Here is a 17036-nt window from a genome sequence, read left to right on the forward strand (position 1 = left end):
TTAACATTTTAATATAATCAATTACTTATACAATATATACCTACGCCATTAATAATTTTTTGATGATCCATAAATTACATTATTTTGATTATATAGTTACAAAATATTCCAGTACAATTATTTTAATTAGTTTCTCTAGTTTATTTCAATTAGTACTGAGATTAATAGATAAAAATGTATATATATATATATATATATATATATATGTATTTACTTTTTTGAAGATTCTTATTATGAACATATAGATAATAAATAATTATTTTTGTTAAAAAAACGCACAAAATGATACAAAAATAATTTATATGTATAATGCATTTATGTTATAAACTAAAGCAATATTTTTTTAAAGTGTTTCTATAGAATTTTCTGGTTATCATATTTAATATACAATAAAATAAAATGAAAATATAAACTACATTTTTTCTAATACATATAAAAAATGATAATATGCAATTTTGACGGAATATAATTCTGTCGTTTCTGGCTACAAAATATATCATTTTAAATATTTTAATGACTATCTATGGCAGACATATTATTTTTACAGAATAAAGTTTTAACCATTGCTTTTTTTTCATTTTCATAAATCTACGTTTTTGTCGCGTATTCGGTAACGGAGTCAGGGCTTGGGTCAGTCATCGATGGCTCTTGGACTATGACCACAGGCAGTGTAAGCGGAAGAGAACTGGGCTCACCTGGCAGCAAATCTGCAGGCATAACTGGTGATACTGGTACGTCAAACACATCCTCACAAGCCTCTTCATTCAGAGTTTGTAATGCACCACATATCATCTGCTCTTCTAATGTAACCTGTAAAATGTCCATAGGTCCTGATAAAAATTTTTTTTGACATAAATAAATTTAGAATTATGTAAATCAAGATTATGTACATAAACATTAATAATAAAATGTACACATTAATTCTTACCTGAAACTGTGTCTGTGAATTATTTATAAAATATCCATAGAAGCATAAGATAAATAGGAATTATGATCAGTAATTTTTATAAAGTAAATAATAAAATAATGTAACATTTATATAATTAGTTAGTTTTAAAAATATTATAATATTAAAACTTTAGTAATTAATTAAATTTTAAGTGATTGCTATTATTTGTATTTTATTTATTTTTGAAATAGTAATATTATTAATTATTAATTTTTATGTTTTAGGAATTTAAATAAAATTTGATGTAATTTTTAAGTCGATCTATTATTATTTTTAATTTTCGACCTACCTGTTTTTCCATAATAGATTGTTTGTTTTGATCCCTTCTTGAAGAACCATCTGTTCTAGATAAATTCTTTTCTTTTTCTATAATTGTAGGAACTCTTGTAATATTATTTTGGCTCATGTATTCTATTTAAAGCAATTTGTTTTAAATTAGTATTTTCTTACCAAAATGTAAAACAACTCATTAAAATCTATAACAATACTACCTTTACAGATACGTTCATCCGAATCAACAACAAATCTAACGCTCCGAGGACTTTCTTCTTGAGTTATTAATATAGTTAGTTCTTGCTCTCTCAAAGAAATAACTACCATACGAAATAGTTCCCAATCGCCAAATGACATTTTAAGTACCTTTTATTAAAAATAATTTATGTTGAATTTTAATTTTTGTTTTAATATTTGTCGTAAATAAGACGTTCTATAGTTACATTTTTTAATTCCAATAAGTTACAATGAAGCAATACTCTGCCACTAATATTATTTTCTTTGATAATTTCTTTATAACGTGGTATTTGATTTGAATTTAAATCTTGAATTTTATCAAGTAAATCGCATAAGCCTTGAACTGTAAGTATTGAAAGCTTAATATCCAATACATCCGACTGTAAAAATAATGCCCAAATTAGTTTTCTTAAGCATTTTATCTTTCGTTAATATATAATATATAGAGCAAAGAAATGAAAAAAATTCAGTAATAAAGTTCAATTTTCTCAAAATTACTTTATGTACGAATGATAGGAAACTATACTATAAAACTTCTATGAAGAAACTTAATTTGCATTAAACATTTATAAAATAATATTTTCTATAAAAGTATAGATATTTTTTTGTTAATTGTAGATTATTCGTTTTATAATTAATTAATTTCTTGAAAAATATTTATTAAATTTTAAAATGTACTTATATTAATATCACTTACACACTATTAAATAAATTACATTCTTATTCTGCCACAAGAATTGAATGAATATATGTTATCAAAAACATTTGCTAAGTGCAATATCTTGATCAAGTCGCTATAATTTTTATATATATTTTGACGTATGTATATAATAAAAAATTAACGCTACAAAAAAATCAAAATTGAGTTTACATTCTACTGTTAGAATAGTGGTATTATTTAGAAACATTTATTTTTTGTTTATTATTTTAATCAAAATTTTAAAATTTAAAAGTCGATTATGATTTGAAAAAAGGTAATAGTTATTGTCGACATTTCATAATGTCTTGTTTTTGGACAAGCGTAGCCATTTGAAGACTTTTTCACTTTTTTATGAACGGAATATTCGTTGAATAATTTTATTTTATAGTTTTTAATAGATTTTAAATAAATTCTAAGTACACCTGACTATTAATGACCTAAATCATAAGGTAAAATAAAATGAAATTGTTTTATTAAAAGTTTCAAATATAGATTTAATTTTATGTATGTAAATAGTGGCATATATACTTGCTCAAGATTCTTGTTTGGAACCTCGGTTAATAAAGTTTTTTTTTCAAGAAATTAAATTTTCATACTTCATAATTCGTAAATTCGTTTGATACATCTTTGCTCGAGAAATGTTTTATACTTAAAATATATCATCAGTATAATTTCAATAAATATATAATAATATTGCTTGATTCTCACTGGTAAAGTGGTAACTGCACAAAAGGGCTTATGCACAGATTCCATTGGAGATGGCAGATGCGGCCACTGAACCATTTGCCACTCATAGCCTTGCTTCGTGTTTGACCAAACGGCTGTAGGCGTTTGCGTAGATAAAAACTGCGGTAGTAATGTAAATTCTGATGACATGCGACCAATATTCGATTTTGATATTCGAGATTGTTGAGTAAAGGTTGTTGAATGACTATTTATAGGACAGTTAGAATCTATGATTCCATGAGCACCACTAATTGATAAAGAATTGTTCCACTTGGACATTCCACGGTGATTTGATTCCTCGTCTAAACTTTGTTGCTCTTCTTTGATTTTTTTTTTAACATATGGATCAAGGTTTATTGTAAATGGTAGAAAAATCTTCATATCACTAACAAGAAGGCTAGAGCGATGAAACGTCAGAAATACGTCGAGTTTGCGTTCGTCTCTGTCCATTTCAAGTAATGGTTGGGCATCTTTGAAGATTGGAATTTGGGGACGAACCCTAAATTACATTTTTTACAATTGCTTACTTAAACATATCATATTTGAAATGTATTAACTATATAATCTAATTATATTTATTATGATAAAAATACTGTCAATTTTAAATAAATTTCTTCGATATATTATTTAAAACTGATTTTATATTATATAAGATTAAACTGATATATTTAAAATTTTGGATACTTGAGCATAAGTAATTGTAAACCCTAAATTTGAAATTTAAAATATAAGATTAAAATGAATAAAATATAAAATTGCTTAATTAAAGTAATTGTAAAAATGATAATTTTGTTTTAATATTTAAAGATATAAAAATATAATTTTACTAATTATATTATATTTGTACCACTATACTATTTAATTAATATTATAAATAAATTTTTCAAAATAAATATATTAATAACTATAACATTTTTATTTGTTTTAATATTATTAAAAATTTTACTTGTCATAAAGTGTTTTTAATGACATAGAATCTTCAAGATTGTCTTCGCTTGTATCATAATAGAAAATCATCCATGAAGTTCGAAATGGCCACTGTTCAGTAATATTGATCCAACTTGCTAAATGATACCAATTAAAATCAATTTGGAATGCTTTCAATAATCTTCCTATTGGTATAAAAGTAATTTAGTAATATTAATAACAATATTATAAATAAATCCATTAGAAACAATTTTATAAATAATAAATCGTATATTTTATTTTTAAATTACTTTTTAAAATATCTATAACTTATAACAATCAATTTAATTAAATATATAAATTTTATACTTTAAATGAAAAAGGTAAATAAATTATATAATTCGAAAGAAAGTAACCTGTAACGTAAACAACATTCATTAATCGTCTCATACTTCGTGGATTAACGTCACTAAAATAATCGTCCGTCAGAAGCATCTTATTTAAGTCCTGAGCTCCACTTAGGCGATTCAAATTGCTCCCTATACTACTAGCAATTGAGTCGCTTAATCTCAACTTTCTGCTACCCTTGCGACTTGGTGGCTTTAGTTTCTCAGTGCTATTTATTACGCTAGATTCGGTACTTAAACGTCGATTCGATATCGATCGATGCAATGGATTCGTTGTTGTGTAATTTACACTCTCTTCAGCTTCGTTCCATGTCGTTTTTTTATTACTATATAAAGCTGTCTGTTGCGCTATTTTGACTTTTCGAAGACCACTATTTTGCAAATAAAATGGTAAATGCACCATATTGCGAAGATAATCATGACCTCCAATATTTGATTCCGTGAAAAGCCTACGGCTGTTCACTTCTACAGCCTTTAAAATTTAAATTATTATTCGTTGGATTTTATTTGTTATGAACAGTAAAAAAATATTATATACAAGTTGTATATTATTGTTAATAAATGCTTTAATAAGCAATAATAAAAATATAATAAACAGAAATTATATATTTACATACAATTTTATAGCTACTAGTTACTTTTTCAATTATTCTAATAAAAAATTTACCTTAGATATAATGTGAGGATCAATAGCTAAAATAACAATGAATGGACATCCATTATCACTAAATAAAGACTGAATGGCATCGAGTACCAATAAAACTTTGTCTTGTTCACAGCTATCAAGACCGTCAACAATCACTACTAATCTACTTTTTTGGGCTGTAAAACCATCTAAACATTTAACCTATTTTTTAATATAAAATAAATTATAATATTATATTATTAATAAAATATTATTTTGCTGTATAAATATTTTTTACCATTTCAGTCATAAGATTCACTTCACTTCTTAGTGTTTGTAAAAAACCTTCACTTTTCAATGTTTCAAGTTTAGCAATCCGTCGTCTAAGTTGTCTACGCTGAGAGAAAATGAGAGATTGAAGCGTTCTGCTCCAAGTATATAAATTTGCAATTATACTAACGGCCAATAATAAAGCAATACTAATCATAATAATATGTGCCGTTATGCGCTCAATTACTGGCCTTAAAAATATTAATTATATAAATTGTTTGTTTTTGCTAATATTTAAAATTAAATTTGCATTATTTAATAATTTTTACTATATAAAATATATCAAAAGAATGTGAATACAATGAACTATAAATATATTAAAAAAAATAATATATTATACTTTAAAAAGATTAAATATTCTCCAAAATTATTATATATTATCTTGAATAAAAAATATACAAAATATTTTCTTTTATTAATACTTCCAAATTTTTTTTATACATCATCCGGACCTACATAAAATCATATTTTCTAAAACTTATTTGGCATTATTAACGTACTCAATAAAAATAATATGAATAAAGGATTTTGTTTCATAAACTATCAAAAATTATTAAAATACGATTTTTTAATAATTCTGTAAAAGTATTAAAATGGTATAGTAATAATTTTTTTTATGATAATATTTTTGTTAATTGTATTCCAACACATTTTTTCGTACCCAAGTATTTTATCTAATAGTATAAAAAATTAAAGTAATAAAATTTTGTTTTTAGTGAAATTTTATTTTACATTAAATACTAGTATGATACCACAAATAATGATTAATTCGTATTTACAAATAACAGTAACTGGTACTTACTTATTAGAAGATGAATCTATAATATACACAGTGAGTATCGTGATCCCAACGACGAAACTACAGAAACAGAATTCAAATATTGCAACGTAAGGAAGACAACAAAGATATCTCCATTTCCAAGTTGTAGTAGTTTTAACAGGCTTTGGTCGAAAAGCTCTGTACAGTCGTGTTGGTAATGAACCAAATTCATCTTCAATAGAATCGTACAGTGAACCAACCATCTGTACAACGGCATTTTCGCCAGCTGTTGTCGTTCCCACACGCGTTTGATCCGTGAAAAAGAATTTAATTGGTTGTATAGTAATACCATCGTGTGTTTGATTGCCTGGTGGATGGCAAAAAAGCACTTGTAACAGTAGTTTCAGAGATTTCAGTTTAGTGCTCAATGTTACAGTGAAACTGTAAGGCCAATACCAGTCATATCTGTACACCATAAAACTTGTTAGATTCTACTATTAGTCGAAAATAAAAAATTACTTAACCCAGTTTAATATGTAGTAAGCTTTTATTTAATATATTAAATATTCATATAATTAATACTATGAATGATTTAACTGTAATCACAATATTTTGTTTTGTATCTGTAAACTCAAATAAATAAAATTTTCAAATAATATCAATTAAACAACCGGCTAAAATAAAATATGATTTAATTTGTATTTGAATGAAATGATTATTTAGTTATTACAATCTTATGAAGTTTATATATATTTAAAAATAATTGAAATGTATATTTTTTCAATTTATTTAATCAGCATTTTCTCTAATTTGAAAATATAAATTATGCTACGTAATTATAAAGTAATTTTCAAGTAATCGTCATTGACATACCTTAATGTTATTAAAAAAATTTCGTATTCTTTTTAGTGACAGTTTCTCAATACAGTCGATACGTAATATTACAATTTAATTTCACAATACCTTATAATATCATGTAAAAAATTAAATTTGCAAAAATACTTGTTGAAATAAATAATTTATTTACAAACACTATAACGTTTAAAAGATTTCCTAAAGATAGAAAAAACCTATAGAATACTTTAACAAATTATATATTTTTTAAGACCTTGTATTTATTTTATTTATTTTATAAAATAATGATAATAAAATATTATACACTTTATATTGTATTTTATTTTTTATTTTATTTCAGCATACCTCACAATATTAAGTAAGAGCTTACCGTTTATTAGCATACTGAATCAATAATAGGAAGAGGTATATAAAAATAACTAAACTTCCTCCAGATATTAGCCCAGTTATCCATGATTGACAGATAAGACCAATGATTACTCCAATCAAGAGGGAAGTGTGAGTTATAATAAGAAATAATAATGAAGAAAACTGGAAAGATGGATCGAGCCATTGCCGAGCAAAATTTTTCATCTCTTCTGAAATTATTGGTATTACAAATGTTATTAATATTACAAATTCTTACAAATATCTTTAATAATATTTCAATGCAATATATAAACCTCTGAGCTTATTTAATAAAAAAGATTTTCCCGATCCCCACTTTGCATAAAGACCAACAGTTATCGGAGTTGATAGTGATGGTTCGCTTAATATATCCGCCAAAGCGCTGCTGTAAAGATCATAGCCAAGCATATTTTCATTATCTTCGTTTGTATTTAATCGACCTATAAGTACATGAAACATATTAATTAATTTCATTGTAGCAAAATTTTAATAAAAAACGTGTAATAAAATTGTCATTAATTTACTTCATCTTAAATTTGTTTCTTACAACCTATAAGCAACTAAATAATAGAAATATAAGAATAATTAAATTAATAGCCATAAAATGTTCAAAGGAATATGATTCGTAAATTAATATGAATAACTAATTAGAAAAAATTTCCTATAATTCAATATATGCACAAACATAATTAGCAAAGAAATCATATTTCTATGAAATATCATAACGTAATTTAAATACCTAGCCCTTGAAGGAACATAAAAAGTAAAACAATGCTTAAAATTATTTTACAATGTATGTTAAATATAATTATTAAGAATTTAAATTGTTTTGATTTGAAAACAATATTTTTGTTTCCACAGTATACTTCTTCCCATGGCATTTATATTGTTGAATATTTTAAGAAATGTGATTCTAGATGCATATGTAAATTATGTAAATAAGCAAAACATGTATATGATAACAGGAATGAGTGCATGTTTTTTTGAGTAAATCGAAAGATGAACAATGAAGTGAAGCTTGGACATCGTGACTGGCTATAATATAATATTATAATACACTATAATATTCCGACCACATAGCGTGTTTAAAATTATCCGACGCAAGAGAAGAAATGGAATATTCATAAAATTTATAGTTTTATATAAAATGTTCATATGTTCATATATATTCTAAACCAGCTCTATAAGCCATGCCAAATGTGTTGACTCGCTTCGACTTTGATATCTACCAAATTCGGTTCTTAAAATGCTAGTTTTTACAGAAGGCTTTATATTTTCTCAATTTTCTTAATATCACTATTGAATATATTCATTTTATTTTTTGAGGATCATTTTAGATATAATTGTATCAAAGGACTTTATAGTTAAAGAATAATTAATTATTCAAATCAAAGTTATAAATTTCAATTTAAAATTAATTTTTTTTTAAATCCATTTTAAATTTCTTTAAATCTATTGTAGTAAATAATTGTTTAAGCTTGTTCTGATCATTTTATAAATATAATATATAATTTTCACTTTGAATTATAATTATAGTTTTTAAACAAATATAAAATAATAGTTTACTAAATTATAAGTCCATGACTTTCAATGTAAATATTATATGGGTAAAGAACATTGCATAAGTAAGTGTACATTGTTATACCTTTTCTATATTTCATATATTTCTGTCTTATAGAATTAACGAAAAAGAAAATAATTAAACAATAAATGTATGAAGTGAATTATAATATCTTTTTCTCTTATGAAGATGAAATATCAAAGAGCTTAACTTACGAGCACCAAAAATTTGTCCCAATATTGTTTTTGAATGATTGATATCAATATTGTATGGAGTCTCGCCCTGCTTATTAGGTCTGTAAAGGAGTTGACTATTTTTTGGATTTCTAAGAAGAATCTCAACGATGCCTTTAGATCTAGCACGCATTGCAATATGCAGTACAGTATCACCCTTTTTATCCATTGTCGATACTTTCGCTTTTTTGTCTAACAGTAGTTGTATTATTTCGGCATTACGTGACCTCACAGCTCGTAATAACGGAGTGTCTCCATCTTTCGTGGCGATTTCAAGGTCAGGATTAGCACTCAGCAGTACTTTTAATATTTGCACGTTACCTTTTTCCACTGCTATATAAGTAGCTGTTTTTCGATCCTACACATATAACAATGCACTTAATGTTAAAATTTAGTAACAGTTTAAAATCAGTTTATAAAATATTGAATGTATTTTATATTAAATACAAATGTCTAATTCATAGCGTTTTCTTTTAATTTTGTTTAAAATAACATAAATGCAATATAATTTAGAATAAAAACAGTACAATGCTAATAGACCATTCATACTTTGCCAGGAATGTCAACATCTGCGTATTTTTTCAGTAAAGATTCGACAACACCTCTATGTCCACCTTTTACAGCGTGAATTAAATTTGTATCGCCACATTTGTCTTGAATATTAATATAAGCCCCAGCATTAAGCAAGGCATTTGCAATTTCATGATAACCATCTCTACACGCAATCGAAAGCGCAGTACAGCCATCCTTATCCACAGCATTCACGTTTGGTTTGTAATCAAGGAGTAGCAAAACAACTTCAACGTGATTCCCAAGGGTCGCTACTAAAAGCGGTGTCCACGAATACTAAAATTAAAAACATTTTTTATTGTCCGTTAATTAAAATTAATATTTAAAAAAACTAAAATAATTAAATCGCCTTACTACATAGATACGTATAAACATACAATGTGATTATTTGCGAATAATCAATTAAATCATTTAATTTATTTAAAATTTATTATATTAGGTTACCATTCCAGCTGTATCAACCGTTGAACCAGCTTTAAGGAGGGCATCTACAATTTCTATGTTACCTTTCCTAGAAGCCCAAATAATTGCAGTTGTACCATACTAAATAAAAAATTTATGAGTTAAACTTAATTTAAATTTTCCTTCTAAAACTAAAGCTAAAAAATTCATTTAAATTATTTGTTGATATTATAACAATATTGGATAATATGAATTAATAAAATTATAAATTTATTAAATAATAAATTAGAAAATACGGGTATTTAAATTTTCTTTTAACGTTATACTTGTTATCATAGATTCACTAAAAAAATATTATAAATATTATAACTTGTTACAAAAAAGCATTAAAATGAAAAATAAAATAAAATGTATAAGTAATGATATTTTTAAAAGGGAAGATATTTACAAAACACAAAAAAAATAGTAATAGTGACAATTTTTAAATTAATGCTCACCTTATCACCAACATTGACTTTAGCACCATAAGTAAGCAAATCTTTAACGATTTCAGTGTATCCACGACCAGCTGCCCACAGTAAAGAAGATATGTGATAGTTTCCGTGTGCATTAACATCTGCACAACGTGACAATAATAATGTTACCGTTGAAGTTCTGTATTTATATGTTGCCCACATAAGAGCTGTCCATCCTCCCTATGAATAATTTTTTTAGCAAATGTTATTAGTATATATAATGTTTGTTTTAATGATTTGAAGAATTTTAAACTATTTTTAAAATGAATTAATAATTATTTCACATTATGAAATATATCAACAATTAATATTATGTTTTAACATGATTTTTTAATACGAAAAAGCTTTTAATAGTATTAATTATTGCTATAAATGATTTATTTTAAAAGAGTGTATTTAATTTTATTTATTGAATGCTTTGTTTAAATGTTACTTTTAATTTGTATATCATTTTATTATTGTTAATATAATTTATACATAATTAACCATTGAAAAAAAATTGAATGCATAATGAAAATGCTTTCTTCTTACAATAAGTGAAGGCTTTACATTATATTTTAAACTCTTTATAATTGCAAAATAAGGTAATCAATAGTTTGTGTTATCCTTAATAACGTATAATTCTTATGTATAATTAACTTGATATTACTAGGCCAGTGCAGTGATGAATGCTGTTAAAATTCCTCAAGTTTCATTGAGCTTAGTCATTAATATGAACATCTAAAATATCAGCAAATTATTACTTTATCGAACTTTTTAAGCAAAATGTAAAGCAAAGTAACAAAACTCTTATATTTCAAGTTCTCCTTTAATTTTAAGTACCAGAACTGATACCGAATTGATTAATTAAACTGTTTATTGGAATCAATGTATGAATAGGTATTTTAAAAATACATAAAATATAAATGGATTATGAAATATTATTAATTATTTCAATCTTAAATTACTCAGTAATATAAAAAGTTTTATTTTAAATAATAAATAAAATTAAGAATTAAGTCTTATTTTATTCAATAAACTTTAAAAACCGCATATTAATGACTTGATAATTGTATAATTATTCTTATATCTATACAACAAATATAAAATAATGAATGATCGATAGCATTTATAATATTAAAAAATACCATGTCATGATGTTCAAGAATGGCTCCATGTTCAAGGAGTTCAATACAAACATCATTGTATCCTTCTTTAGCCGCAAAAAGTAATGCCGTCCAGTTATCCTATATATAAAAATAAATGTTACATGTTAAATAAAAACAATTAATATAATTTAATAAGGAAAAATGTTGTAGTAGCACTTACCACATCTTCAGCATTAACATCTGCCCCGTGATTGATAAGTTCTCGAACAAAATGAATTTTTCCTCTACTTGCTGAAAGAATAAGGGCTGTGCTGCCATTCTTTAACACCATTAAATAATAAATATTAATAAGTATCTAAATGAAAACAGAATTTTTTAAATAGTTAATTACAATAAAACCTTAACATTGTCAATAAAAAATATCCCAAAATTCTAAGTAAGTTTAAATTGAATTATACTATTAAATATAAATGTTCGTCCAATCATTTCCATAAGAATTACTTATAGGTTAATTAATACAATATTAATATAAAATTAATACAATTTAAATAAATATAATACATCGATAGATATAATCAATATTTAGAAATTTTACACACTTACAAAACTAATTCATAACTTCTATCAAGAACATATTTTCTACAGAACATACTTTATATTATTTTTATGAAAGTTAATTAAATAAAATTTAATATAAATATGAAAGAATCGTTTGTGTATAGGCCCTTAGGTATGTTTGAACTTAATAAATATTTAAATATTATTTTAAATACGGCTATTAAAAAGAGTATATTTTTAAAATTTAATGCACGGAAACATTGAATATTGAAAAATTTTTTTTTGAAAGGCTCCAAATGTGAAATTATATTACAGATCAACCATAATAATATACAATATATATTATATATTGCATATATTTCGAATTTGTAACCTAAAAAAACCATATCTATAGAGACATTACAAATGTAAGTTATAATTCATTATGTTATAATAAACAAAACATATTTTTATTTTTATACCAAGTTTATTTTAAGAATAATAAATAATGAATTGAGTGAGATTAAAATTTCATTTAACCAAATGAAGATTGAAGTACAAAAAATATTTTGCGAGCGTCTCTTTGCAATAAATGATGAATACTTGGTTTTGAAGAGTTTAAAAAGTTTTAAAGAATTTTGAAGTAGTTAATAGAGTTAGAAGTAATTAGTAGTAAGTAGTTAGAATTTTAATGACTTTTGAAGAATTTTAAAGAGTTTGTTTTACACAATTAACAATTTTTGTGGTATAAAAATAAAATCATTTTGGAGGGATAAAAATAAAATGGATGCGAGTGATTTTCCATTAATATATAATTATTTATAAAAAAACATATTTTCCCATTTAAATACAAGTACAATGTAAGCTTATTAATTTATTTTATACTTTTTTTGGACAAGAAAGTTACTACTACTCAGTTATAAAGATTCCAAAAATTATTTTTTATTATTCTTTATTCTTTCTTTATTATTAAAATTTTATTATTCTGTATTCTTTATTATTAATCAACATTTTTTTTAAAACTACAGAGTCAAAATAATTATTTACTTAATTACAATAACAATATTTGAAATTATTGCCATTATAAGTGTTAATATTTTTTATTCATTAATAATATACAATATTTTAATCAAATAATTTATATTAATTCTATAATTAGTACTTAGAAATATTTTTGTATAAAGTCTATATACAAAAATTAATAATTAATAAAAATAAAGTGACTATATAATAGCATTATATTAATTTGAATATTATCAATATTATTTTGTTTCTAAAAAGAAATATTCTCAAATAATAAATAAAATATTAGTTAATAAATAGTAGTAGGATTCATACGGTTTCGATACTATATCATTGAATTATAAAACGGAAGTTTTATATATTTTAATAGTTTTGATATAATATTACAATAGAAGTTTTAGACAATGTTTAATATTAAAATTCCATTGCTTCATTCTGTTTTTTTTTTTACTTTGGAACCATTAAAAATGGCATAAAATAAAGAGTACCTCAATATATTATATTTTTTAATGTCAAACGAATAAAACCGTTCTTAAAAAGAAGTTATAGATTATAAATGATCCTAAATATTAGGAGGTTATAGGACGAGGCTGGTCGTAATAGAATATTGGTATTAATATAGTCTCGTTTTACATCACACACCTTAACCTGAATCTCCCATACATTCCTATAATTAAATTAATAAAAAAACTTTAATACAATGTAAATGCTTCTAATATTATGTTATTGTTAATATCTACGAAAGCTTTCTGTTAAAAACCGTCTATAGTAATTTCGTAGTTCTGCGAGAAATAAGTTGATATAAGATAATGAAGTTTAAGAATGTATTTACCTCATCACGATCATCAACTTGAATTCTTTTATTTTCAAGAAAATTTTGCAATCCAGAAAGGTTGTCATCGCTGACATAACTGGCCAATGTGCGATAACAAAGAGATACCATCGAGTCGGTCCGACGCAGAGTCTATAACAAAAAATAAATTAGTCAGGTGTTTCTTTATATAGGCAGTTATTTATATACACATGAGCATAATGTATTAAAAAGTAAGAAAGAAAGAAAACAAAAAAAAGTGTTGAAAAATTGTTGAAAAAAAGTTGCGAAATTGATGATATTGCATATATTTAAATCAACATACAATTGATAAGTATATGAAGAAAGCTTGGGTTCTTGAATGTTACTAATATTCATAACTTTACGCATCACGGGAAGTTGATCTATCACTTCAATTACAATAAAAAAATAACTTAAATAAACAAATGGTAAATAACATATGTGTTGATAAATATTATCGAGAAATTATGAATAAGGAAAGACATGGTTTTACTTCTTGATTGAATAAATCACATACTTATATTATTTAATCATTATTCTATTTACATAGTAACATCTAAGTAAAGATTAGTTTTAAAAATATTTGATTTTCTATTCAACAAGTTTCTAATAATTTGTTTGTATATCAATACATAAATTATAAAGAATTTCAATCAAATCTAGTATGATATATAAAATAAATTTTTAATAAATAAATTTTTATTGAAATTTTTATTAGATATCATTCAATTTCTTAAAAATTTAATAATGTTATATATGAATCTACTTAAGGTGAATATCCATGTTTCTTATTATGAACTAAGAAGACTAATTTAAGAATAACATACTGAAAAATAAAAGATAATGCAAAATAATAATACTATTAAAAAACTACTTAATACATGAAATGAAGGTCAGAAAAAGTATAACTCTCTTTATTCAGATATAAATATTTTTTCACTTAATACACATACTGTGTATTGGGTATTTTCTTAAAAAGAAAAAGAATCATATGTTAAAGAAGTTAGTATCAGTGTAAGTACAAAAATGGGTACTAATTATATTAAGTATATGCATTGAGTAATAAGAAATGCAACTAGTCTTGAGTAAGAATATACACCTAATAAAATAGTTACTGTTATTTAAACTGTACATTATCAATATAAATTGATTTCATATTTCATATTATTATTTCCAAGTCTGTATTAGTTTCCTTTTAGGCAGACTTTTAATATAAATTTAATTATTTTTAATTTTTTATTTTGATATAAAACGGGTAGAAATAAAATTTTTAGTTTATTTTTCAATATTAGGTAATGAAGTTGATCTTGTAATTGATGAAAAATTTTGCTTAATGCATACATACAAAACTCTGCTTCAGTAGTAAAATTAATAAATTATTATGATTAAAGAACAAAATATATTTAAACATTCAATAGAAACTACTTAATAATAATCTTAAATTACGTATGTATAATTAATCATATGTTTATATATAATTAATATATAATTAATCGCATGATTTAAAATTTATAAAAATAATATTTATACTAAAAATAATTATTTCAATCGTTTTAATAAAATTAATAAATAGGAATAAATAATACTGGAATAAGACAGGAATAAATAATAATTTTAACATAAAAATGAAAATAAAGAAAAGCATTTTCAGTTGAAAAAAATTAAAAGATTGTAATATATAAACTGCAAATGAAAAGAAAATATAAATTGTAATCGAAAATATTAAAAGAAAATACTAATTTGTATTATAAATTTATAATAAAATAAAATCCTTGTATAAATTTCTAACTTAACAAATTCAAAATAAATTAATAGGGAAGTGCACTATTTATTTTATTGAACGTAGAAATATCTCTTAAAAAGTTTCATATATTCGAATGGTTACAATTTATATTTTCTGATGATTTATGATATAATCAGGATATAAATAGTGTAATAGAAGAAAATATTATTTAAAATATTGAAATAAATTTAATATATTTATTTTACATATCACATTATATATTTTATAACATGTGGATATTTATAAATCGATGAACGCAAATTTTCCAGGAACAAAACAAAAGTATAATAAATCTGTTATATTATTATGATTGTTATTTTTAATGTAAATAAAATATTTTTTTTTTAAATAGTTATATAAAATCTTACACAAATTGAAATTGAATCACTATATTTCATAAGCAAACTGAGAAAAAATCATTGTGCATTTTTATAGAGGGAAGAGAATTTAAAGTAAAAAATAAATTTTTATCTTTTAACATAAATTTAGAATTTTTAAAAAATAAAAATTTTTATAAAATAATATTTTCAAACTATTTAAAATCTCTAAAATCTAATCATATTTTCCAATTCTTGAGGCTTCTTTGAATATGGTAAGGTTATACTTTTGTATAAACTATCAATTAGTCAAATTAATAAGTTATCATGGAATATTGTAAAAAGCACTTGGTACTTCCACCAATGTCTATATATGTTCAATGTTACTCTGTATTAGCACTTTTCTTATAATTTCGTTGCAAATATGATTTTTATTCCATATAACTTACATTTAAGTACACTGTAAATTAAATTAGAATTATACTATATTATTTATATAATACTAATAACGAAAAACTTAAATTTTGTGCTATATTTAGAAATCAGCTAATAACAATTTAGGAGCAATTTAAAAATTGGTTGTTTAAAGAATATTTACATCTCTACATTGGAAATTTTCAATAATCTATTTTCTTTGTTACATTAGTATATTCATATAAAAAATATGCGTAAATTGTGTCAGAGAAAAAGTAACTTATTGATGAAATGTGGTTTAATCAAAGAATTTTATTACCATGTAAAAAATATTCATTTTATAGTAATATTTATGCAAAATGAGAATAAAATATAATTTAATAATTTTACATGAGTTGTTTTAAATTCGTTTTATATAAGAATAATACAAGGCTATATATTTTGCAGCCATGATAAAGATATCTTTATGATATTGCCTTTTCGTTACTATTTATGACATCTGTAATCAACAGTTCTTACCGACTCTTTTCAAGGTTGCTATATAAAGAAAATTTAGAATAAAATATCTACTGCAATTTTTAATATTCGATTTTTAACACTTATAAA

General features: G+C 23.4%; 1 protein-coding gene across 2 annotated transcripts in view; it reads right to left on the reverse strand.

Moving 5' to 3' along the window:
- Positions 1-17036, reverse strand: part of Arms (Ankyrin repeat-rich membrane spanning) — a 30076-nt gene that overhangs the window by 2451 nt on the left and 10589 nt on the right. The window contains exons 2-21 of one of the 2 annotated variants that reach the window (XM_011501040.1): positions 13917-14048; positions 11745-11843; positions 11564-11662; positions 10419-10616; positions 9964-10062; positions 9499-9795; positions 8932-9307; positions 7431-7595; positions 7139-7346; positions 5956-6378; positions 5122-5344; positions 4866-5045; positions 4208-4670; positions 3832-3997; positions 2868-3384; positions 1666-1839; positions 1441-1588; positions 1239-1360; positions 929-940; positions 696-810 (exon numbers count right to left, since the gene is read on the reverse strand). In XM_011501040.1, coding sequence (XP_011499342.1) covers positions 696-810; positions 929-940; positions 1239-1360; positions 1441-1588; positions 1666-1839; positions 2868-3384; positions 3832-3997; positions 4208-4670; positions 4866-5045; positions 5122-5344; positions 5956-6378; positions 7139-7346; positions 7431-7595; positions 8932-9307; positions 9499-9795; positions 9964-10062; positions 10419-10616; positions 11564-11662; positions 11745-11843; positions 13917-14027 — 4195 coding nt within the window. In that variant the 5' untranslated portion in view covers positions 14028-14048. The remainder of the gene's footprint in view (positions 1-695; positions 811-928; positions 941-1238; positions 1361-1440; positions 1589-1665; positions 1840-2867; positions 3385-3831; positions 3998-4207; positions 4671-4865; positions 5046-5121; positions 5345-5955; positions 6379-7138; positions 7347-7430; positions 7596-8931; positions 9308-9498; positions 9796-9963; positions 10063-10418; positions 10617-11563; positions 11663-11744; positions 11844-13916; positions 14049-17036) is intronic. The other variant, XM_011501041.1, reaches the window with a different exon arrangement.

Source organism: Ceratosolen solmsi, unplaced genomic scaffold (assembly GCF_000503995.2).
Source record: "Ceratosolen solmsi marchali unplaced genomic scaffold, CerSol_1.0 scaffold57, whole genome shotgun sequence".
Lineage (NCBI taxonomy): Eukaryota > Metazoa > Arthropoda > Insecta > Hymenoptera > Agaonidae > Ceratosolen > Ceratosolen solmsi.